Consider the following 8628-nt stretch of genomic DNA (forward strand, 5'->3'; position numbering starts at 1 on the left):
GACCTGTCTCCTATTGAAACTGTGTGGCGCATTATGAAGCGCAAATAGGACAATGGAAACGGGCTGAAGTCATACATCAAGCAAGAATGGGCAAAAAATTCCACCTACAAAGCTTCAACAATTAGTGTCCTCAGGTCCCAAAAGCTTGTGTGTTGTTAAAAGAAAAAGTGATGCAACACAGTGGTAAACATGCCCCTGTCCCAGCTTTTTTGGAATGTGTTGCAGGCATCAACTTCAAAATGAGTAGATACAACAATAAAGTAAATCAGTTTAAACATTAAATGCCTTGTCTTTGTAATGTTTTCAATTGAATATAGATTGAAAACTTCATTGGAATTGGGGTTTAGACGTCATGATTTCTAAGCCAGGGCATGGATGTTAGCAGAAGCATTACAGACAAGAGTAGAGAAGTTATGTCTGCCATGCAGACTGAAGGTGTGGTGCTTTCACAACACCTTGTATCCTGTTTGAGGAATCTGCGTCTTGTCCCAGTGGCCGGGTACAGCGGCCAAACTTTGTATACCAAGAGGCCTTCTGTGGTCAGAAAGCAAAGTACGATTAGGATTAGTTTGATTGGCAAGTGGTTTTAATAAAATGTTTCTTAAAAAGTGGAAAACATGAGTGGGACCAACAGTATGAGTGGGATGTCCTACCTCACTTTCTTTGTTTTGACATCAGTTGCAGAGACAAACAGCGGACGTCTTTTCACGAGCCTCTTGGTGCCGTACTGCTTGTTTGTCTGTATCATGTCTGAGGAAAAGAAAAGATTATGACTGCTTGAATGTTTTAAAAAAGGCACAAAACTGTGAACACAGATCCATTGTGTGAAATCTGTTTACCTGGGAAACTGAGTGAGTAGGACTGGGAACCAGCGGTGAACTCCACCACATCTGTGTCATTGTCCAGAAACCTTTGCTCCAGTGTAGGACAGTCTATGTCTGATACTTTGCCTCCACCAGCCTGCAACACAACACAAATATAATATAAAATGAGCTGGTGTGACCACAGATAGGGGAGAAATATGTACTAGTCAACACAGGACCTTCTTCCTGTATTTACTTTCTTGCTCCCGCCCCAGATACACCCAACTGGACCTGGGCAATATGGATGTCAGATACCATGATAATCTTGACCAAATACCTCAATATCAATATTGGTACAATATTGTATGGTTGAGAATGGGTGCTTTTACAAACTTGTTTACCAATAAGATTTTAGATAAATAATCATCAGTAATGTGGATATATTGACTAAGTGGTTAAGGGCAAATAATAGACGGCTGTGGCTCAGTGGTAGAGCGGTTGCCTGCCAATCGGAAGGTTGGGAGTTCAATCCCTGGCCCTGCAGTCCCATGTCGAAATGTCCTTGGGAAAGACACTGAACCCCGAGTTGCCCCCGATGCTGTGCATTGGAGTATAAATGTGTGCGAGTGTTTATCTGATGAGCAGGTGGCAGCTTCGGCAACAGTGTGTGAATGGTGAATGTTTCCTTTATGATGTAAAAGCGCTTTGAGTAGTCGTTAAGACTAGAAAAGCGCTATGTAAATGCAACACATTTACATTTTCCTTTTTGTGTGTGTGGATGTAGAGCAGACCTGAGCAATGTACGGCCCGTGGGCCACATCCGGCCCGCATGAGTTCAATGGGAAGTTAACAATCAAACATAAATAACTGTACAGCATAGCAACTGTTTTTTGTTGTTGTGTGAAAGTATGCAGCTTCTTCTTCTTTGGTTGCAAGTTGCAATTAAAAATAAGTAGAAGAAGAAAAACTTTAAATGTGTCAGTGAGCCGCGAACTGAGCTCACGAGATGGACGTGAATGAGCTGTTGTCCCTCAAAATTGTCAGCTCATGAGAAAAAAAGAAAGGTTGATAGAGAGCGCCGAGTTTTTTACCAAACATGGACTTCGAAGTATTTAATTAATGAAGTCAAAGGTAAAGCTGTGTGCTTAGTTTGCGGAGAACAGATTGCTGTGTTGAAGGATTATAATGCAGAGCGGGAACAGACATCTGAAGTTTTGCTAGTAAACTGAAAAAGAAACAAGGCTTTTTCTCCAGGGATGCAGCAGTCAAGACCAGCTTTGTGATCTGCCACAAGATCGCCAAACACAATAAGCCATTTTCTGAAAGGGAGTTTATTAAAGAGTGTTTGGTGGACGCTGCTGCCATTATATGCCCAGAGAAAAAAAGAGGCATTTGAGAATGTGGGACTTAAATGGAACAAACTGGCGTGTGTTACAACCGATGACATGCAAAACATGCACATTTTGGTCACAAATGCATTTGTGGGTGTTGATTAAACATGACATAATTGCATTTTGTACTAAGTCTGCTTCTATTTTCATGTCCTAATCATAACATTTGTGCCCTTACCAGTCACAGCTTGTCAAAAACCTAACATGTACTGCTTTTTATAAAGAGATAAAACTAATATTGAGCAGAATTGAGATTAGCCTGTTGGTCAGGCGCTCCACAAAGAGTCCCCGTTTCTCATGTGGCCCCTTGGGGGAAAAATTGCCCATCTCTGATGTAGAGCCAAATAAAATTCATACTTACATGATGTGCATGGGTAGCATCTTTAGAAAAAGAGTAGCAGGGTTATGTAAACACATGTAGTCATCACTTCAGCACAGGTTCAGTAGACCGTGAGTGGAAAGGATAAAGTGGGAAGTATAATGATAAAATGATAAGTGGTTTCAGACAATGGATGTTTATATAAATTCCATTTCAGGGCCTCACTTCTTTCTCATCTTGTGTAAAATTTAATAGATTAAGTTTGCTGCAGTGAACAGTTGTCACTACAGTAGCATTTAAGGTTGTGGTAAGCCTGTAAAATCTCACTGCAATAAAGGTAAAGTGCTCATTTTTAGCCTAAATCAGCTCCAATAGCTTGGCTTGCTGAGGCAAGTTGTCAGTTTGATTATCTTCAATAAAACTATTGCCTACTGCTGCTGCTTTTTCATGCTGCTCTACTGTTTGCTAACTCACACTGTTATCTATGAAGCACTGTTTCAATGTTTTTAAGGTTTTTAATGACGTGGCGTTACTGGAGAGGAATGACTTCTGACTTTAATCAGCTGTATAAAAGGTCAGATAATACAGTATATACTGTACCTTGTTTGGCTATAATATAAAGTTTCAGATTGGGGAGACTGGCACATCTCAATTTCAGAATAGAAACTATATCACATTACATAAATATTCCATTGTTTCAATAAAACAATATTGATGAGAGCAGCTTTCACAGGGCACAGGAAAGGCAGAACTCCAGTTACTCACAGCTGAAGCGTACATGTTCCACGTTCCGGACTCATCCTCCCAGTACCAAACCCACTCAGTGGTGTGGATGAAGGTTGGCTCAAGCAAAGAGTTGGTGGTGGAGAGACGTCGGACTTTGTTCGATCCACGGGTCATTGTGTCAAAATGCACAGGTGGGGTGCTGTAGGGGTGCTGACTAAGGACAGCAGAATAGATAACTATTAATTCATACAATTCATGTTGACAGTAAACAATGTACTGCATTTTACCAATACATTAGCTTGCTAAAAACATTAGATCAATACTGGGAGTTCCTCTTCAGCTAAGCGTCTGTTGGTTGTAGCATATTTGCCATCCAGACAATGACCCCTATTCTCCACCACCCGCGTCACAGCACATCCGAGAAGCAAGCGAGAAGCAGCTCTTGGCTCCGCTATAGATCCGTGCCAGGTCTATTCAGCCGTGGGCTGTTGGGCCAGCCGGGCAGGAAGTGAAAAAGTTAGAGCATCCAGTCAATCCAGCCTACAACACCAAGGACTGCGAGAGATTCAACTCGCAAGTGGAAATATATAATACAACATCACAGATCCTTTTTTATAAGGGAAACACCAGAAAAGAGAAGGCAAGATGAAGTTTATTTGCAGTTGTGTTTGGAGTGGAAGGTAGATCTTAGCTAAATGAACACGATTGTTCTGTAAAGTACTTGTGTGTGTGGTAGAGCCCGACCGATATATCGGCCGCCCGATATAAGCCATTTCCCAATCTATTGGTACCGGCATTTATAATGGCCTTTTTTTTTTTTTTAAATATTCATTCATCAGAATCATTTGTAATGACAAATACATGATTCTGATAAATTAATATTTAAATAAAAACAGGCTGTCAACCATGTAATGAGAATTGCCGTTGCATAGTTTGTCCACTAGACAACGTCCCTGTTGGCAACACTGATTTCTTTTTGTTATTGTGTTTTTGTTTGAAGGACTTTAAGTTTCATATCTTAAGTTTGTATTTTTATACATTTTATTTATCACAACTTTAATATATTTTGATGTTCCATTGTTCTGTTGAGACAATAAAACCAATTATATTATTTTAGTGAAAACTCATTAATGAACTAAACACTAATAACTAATGTAAGGGAAATCTTTTTTTTTTGCAATGCGTTTTCTGGAAATATATATCAGTCGATATATCGTCATTTCGGATTTTTGAATAACCAAATATTCGTATCGGTATCTGCTTTAAAAATCCTTTATCGGTCGAGTTCTAGTGTGTGGTATAGTGCGTTGCGGGGTGAGAGAACATGGGCCTTGCTGGTCTACTGCAGCCCTGATTGGTTTGTTTGTTTGTGTTGTTGTGTGACTGGTGAATCTGGGCAAAGCCTTTAAAACACCAAAAATCACACAAACTAACTGATAGAGGCAGCAGAAGATCAGCAACTCCTGCGTTGTGCAAGGTAAAATTACTGTTTTTGGCAAAGGAGTCTGGTGGCTTTGAAGAAGTCATAAAGGGCTGTCTGACGGTAAGGTAAAGTGGTAACAATATTTTAAACATGGCATACACTGAAACAGTTTTTCGGATGGCCCATTTTTTAGGCGCCTAAAATACATTTTGTTTGCATCGACCACAGCAGAACATTGCTGAGCTTCCGTGGCGGTACCCCGGCTGGCTTCTCCAAACTGGGCACGTGCTAACCACCATCTACAGAAGGTAATAAACTGACTATGTGTAAGTATACACATAGTCATACACACTCATACATCCAAACTTCAAAAAATCCAAACTATCCCTTTAAGGCTTTTTGTCATTATATAGTTGATCAATTTGGTTGTTTCAGTATAGATCTTAAGGTTGAATTTAAGAATTAGATCTTTCCAGAACTAGGATCTCATTGAATGTCTGTAGAGAGTACCTGTAAGTGTTTTTAGGGTCGCAGAAGTCCTTCTCAATCGCCTCGTTTTCATTATCAGTCAAGGCGGTCCACTGATTGTCCTCTCTGACCTCCCATCTGTACGGCATCTTGTCGTGAGCTTTAAAACATCGCTCTGAGAAGACATCGTCATAAAAACTAGATTGATGACGTGATAGGCTCTAAACTCTATAGTACACAACAAGTGTAATTATTACTGTTTTGCAGGATGATCTATGATGTAGCGTTGATTACTTACCCTCATGTATACAGTTTCCTTTGATGAAGAACATGCAGATCTCAGTTTTCTCTGAAGGAAACAAACAAAAGGTTTTTCTTTTACAATTTAGAGTTATTTAAGAAAACTGCTTCGTTAAAAGCTTTTGCAGCTGGTGGAGTTTACCTCTAGCAGGCCTTTGCCTTTGTCTTCTGTTCGGCCCGTCATCGGTTTTTGCATCGTCGATGACAGCACCGGGGTTGTCATTAGTGGAACTGGTTGATGGTTTGACCATGTTCCCGCCTTTCTCCCTGACAGCTGTTGAAGTTTTATTCAGATTTTGTTTTTTGCTCTGACCATCGTCGCTGCTTGCATCAGTGTCGTTGGCAGCAACGGAGATGTCACTGGTGGAAGAGTTTAGCTGCAGCCAATCGTTCATTCCATCGTTGCTGGGCGGAACTAAGGCGTTGATTTCAGCAAGGATGTCATCAGTGGAAGAGGTTCGTTGCGCCGGTTGACGGTTGCCTGGGTTTCCTTTATTTCCTCTGTTGCCCCTGTTGCCTCTATTTCCCCTGCTGCCTCTGTTGCCTCTGTTGCCTCTGTTGCCTCTGTTGCCCCGGTGAACACCTCCCCCTCTCCCAGTTTTGTTGGGAGTGGCAAAGAATTCCCTGGTGGAAGAGTTTGGTTGCTTTCTGTCAGTGTACTTCAAAGCCAATTTGTTTGCATAAACAGACTTCAAGGAATGAGTGAGGTCTTCAGGCACGCCTTTCTCCTGCAGGCTCTTGTATGGCTGTGGAGCATTAAAATAATGAGCCTTGGAGCAGCTGCAGTCGCGGTTCAGGAACCTCTCACAGATATGCAGTCTCTTGCAGGCGAAACCCTCCTGACACAAGCCAAACTCTCCGCCACCATTGTTGTAGTTATGACATATCTGGTGTAGGGACAAAAGGTGGTTAAAAATCACAGAAAGCAAAAAGCAAGGAAAAAAAAGGCAATTACAGGCAAATTGTTGTTGTGATATTGAAATTTTATTTTTCAGTGACCAACTCCTTTAAGATGACAAATACAGATGTTATCCAGCTACTGTAAATCCAAGTGTTGATGAAGTAAGGCTGGGCGATATGGAAAAAAATCAGATATTGCGATAATGTTGTCCCAGTACCTCAACGTCAATATTGTGGCGATATTATAGTGTTGACAATTGGTGCTTTTTCACAAGGAGATTCAAGATAAATAATTTTCAGTAATGCAGATATAATGAGTAAGAGGGTAAAGGTAAAAATAACTGCAGAGCTAGAACAGTCTGGTAACACAGAAAGTGACATCACTTAACTGTAATGCAGCCTTTAAAACCAGGAAAAGAAACACCTAAGCCATTTACAATATCACGATTTCCAAAATCTAAGACCATATCTAGCCTCATATCTCGATATCAATATAATATCGATAAATTGCCCAGCCCTATGATGAAGTCAAACTTCTGTTACTCTTAAGGAATCTAGGGTTTCTTGCAATCATATTTTCAGCATCTGACGACTAGGGTTTAATACATATCCAAACTATTTCCTGGGAAAAAAACGTTACTATTTTTATAAGTAAACCAAATAGGCTGATACGTAGAAAATATTCTATATTTAAGTAAATTGTTTAACTAAGTCCTAGACTGGCACAGCTAATGTGCTTCTGCACTTGGGTGAGAATTACTTTTTGAGAAAAAAATAAATCCCTACTGTGTATTGTTCCATACATTAAGCAGGAGTTTTTAGCCCTGATTTACTAATCTAACAATCGGATTTGAAAAAACACTTGTGTATGTAGTGAAACTTACATCAGGCAGAAGCCAACTGTCACTCTGCAACAGCAGTGTGCTCAGCTCGGTCCGGCTCAGACTCTCCAGCTCGTGCACTCGCAGTAACCTCACATTGTGATCAGAGTCCAGGTCATGGGAGAATTTGCATCCTGTCCTGTCATCCATGAACACACCACACATAGTTCAGCCATGAGTATGATTTTAAATATGCAGTTGCTCTGTAAAATAATACATTCCTCCATTATGTTTTGTAACCACAAATTGGCTAAATGCTATAGTACTAAATTCATTTAAATATTTCTTATGTGTTATGTTGGTTGAAAAGTCTAACTGCAAAAAGTATTGTGGTTTTAAAAGTAAAAAAATATGGATATATATAGATAGAGCTACATAGAGATGAATACACAGTAGCACACCTAAACACATGAGTTATGGTAGTATAGCTGTAAAGAGGTATTAAACACACTTAAGTGTTTTGTTCTTAGGGCGCCCTCTGGCTCGCCCAGTGGGAGCGTTTTCCCCGTGTTGCCTGGACCTGTAGCGGTTAGGGTTCGAAACCGGCCGGTGGCCCATTGCTGCGTGTCGTCCCTCCATCTCTCTCTCTCTCCCCCTTTCATATCTGCCCACTGTCACTTTGATGAAGGGAAAATCCACCCCCACCCAAAAAAAGTGTTTTGTTCTTGAATGATAAACTTTTTCTACCGGGATGCTCAGGGCCAATGGTCACCACTGAACCAGAACTGTGAAACACAGCTACCAAGATAATGCTAATGTCCAATACTAAATTTGCTTTTTCTTAGCTAGGTAGCAGCTAGTTAAGTTAGCATAAAGACACCAGCAGGTTTAAAGGACAACTCCAAAAAGTTCCACAAAGTTAAGCACTTAGCGAAGACGACTCTTTAAATAACATTCCTTATTCTAACTTTGAAGCTAGCTACTTTTAAGTCTAAGGAATATCAGGACTCCTTGTGCTAGCTAACCTGTAAAGCGCGTTTATGTCCATATTTTTTTTGGACATAACGTTAGCGGTTGACAATGTGAAGTTACTAAGCCAAAAAAAAAAAATGATATACTTGCTGGTCAAGCTAAATGACAAGTACACGAACGCACCACGTCGAGTCAAGGAAGGGCTTTATTGCTCACTGCTCAAATGCAACCATATCAAACGCAAAAACAAACCTATGACCGTGCTCTTCATAAAATAGCAATTTAATTGCACATGGAAACGATACTATTTTTTGATTTAAACAATAAAGCTTCCTTTACAAACAACTGAGCTATCTCTGGAGGAGTCACAGGCCTCTCTTACTGCCCAACAATCATTTGACTCACGTTAGGCCGCATCCCTTTAGCAAACATAAGCTATTTACCTGTACGGACAGGATCCGGTGAGGAGGAACTTTTTACACAGGTGCAGCGCCCCGCATGATCC

At 40.5% G+C, this 8628-nt stretch overlaps 1 protein-coding gene across 1 annotated transcript in view; it reads right to left on the bottom strand.

Annotated features, from left to right (window-relative positions):
- LOC116673461 (protein mono-ADP-ribosyltransferase PARP12) overlaps nucleotides 1-8628 on the bottom strand; it is an 11147-nt gene that overhangs the window by 2205 nt on the left and 314 nt on the right. Inside the window, exons 2-9 of the mRNA XM_032505815.1 lie at nucleotides 7215-7350; nucleotides 5573-6317; nucleotides 5429-5479; nucleotides 5173-5305; nucleotides 3279-3453; nucleotides 840-960; nucleotides 654-750; nucleotides 456-534 (exon numbers count right to left, since the gene is read on the bottom strand). Coding sequence (XP_032361706.1) covers nucleotides 456-534; nucleotides 654-750; nucleotides 840-960; nucleotides 3279-3453; nucleotides 5173-5305; nucleotides 5429-5479; nucleotides 5573-6317; nucleotides 7215-7350 — 1537 coding nt within the window. The remainder of the gene's footprint in view (nucleotides 1-455; nucleotides 535-653; nucleotides 751-839; nucleotides 961-3278; nucleotides 3454-5172; nucleotides 5306-5428; nucleotides 5480-5572; nucleotides 6318-7214; nucleotides 7351-8628) is intronic.

Source organism: Etheostoma spectabile, chromosome 23, assembly GCF_008692095.1.
Source record: "Etheostoma spectabile isolate EspeVRDwgs_2016 chromosome 23, UIUC_Espe_1.0, whole genome shotgun sequence".
Classification (NCBI taxonomy): domain Eukaryota; kingdom Metazoa; phylum Chordata; class Actinopteri; order Perciformes; family Percidae; genus Etheostoma; species Etheostoma spectabile.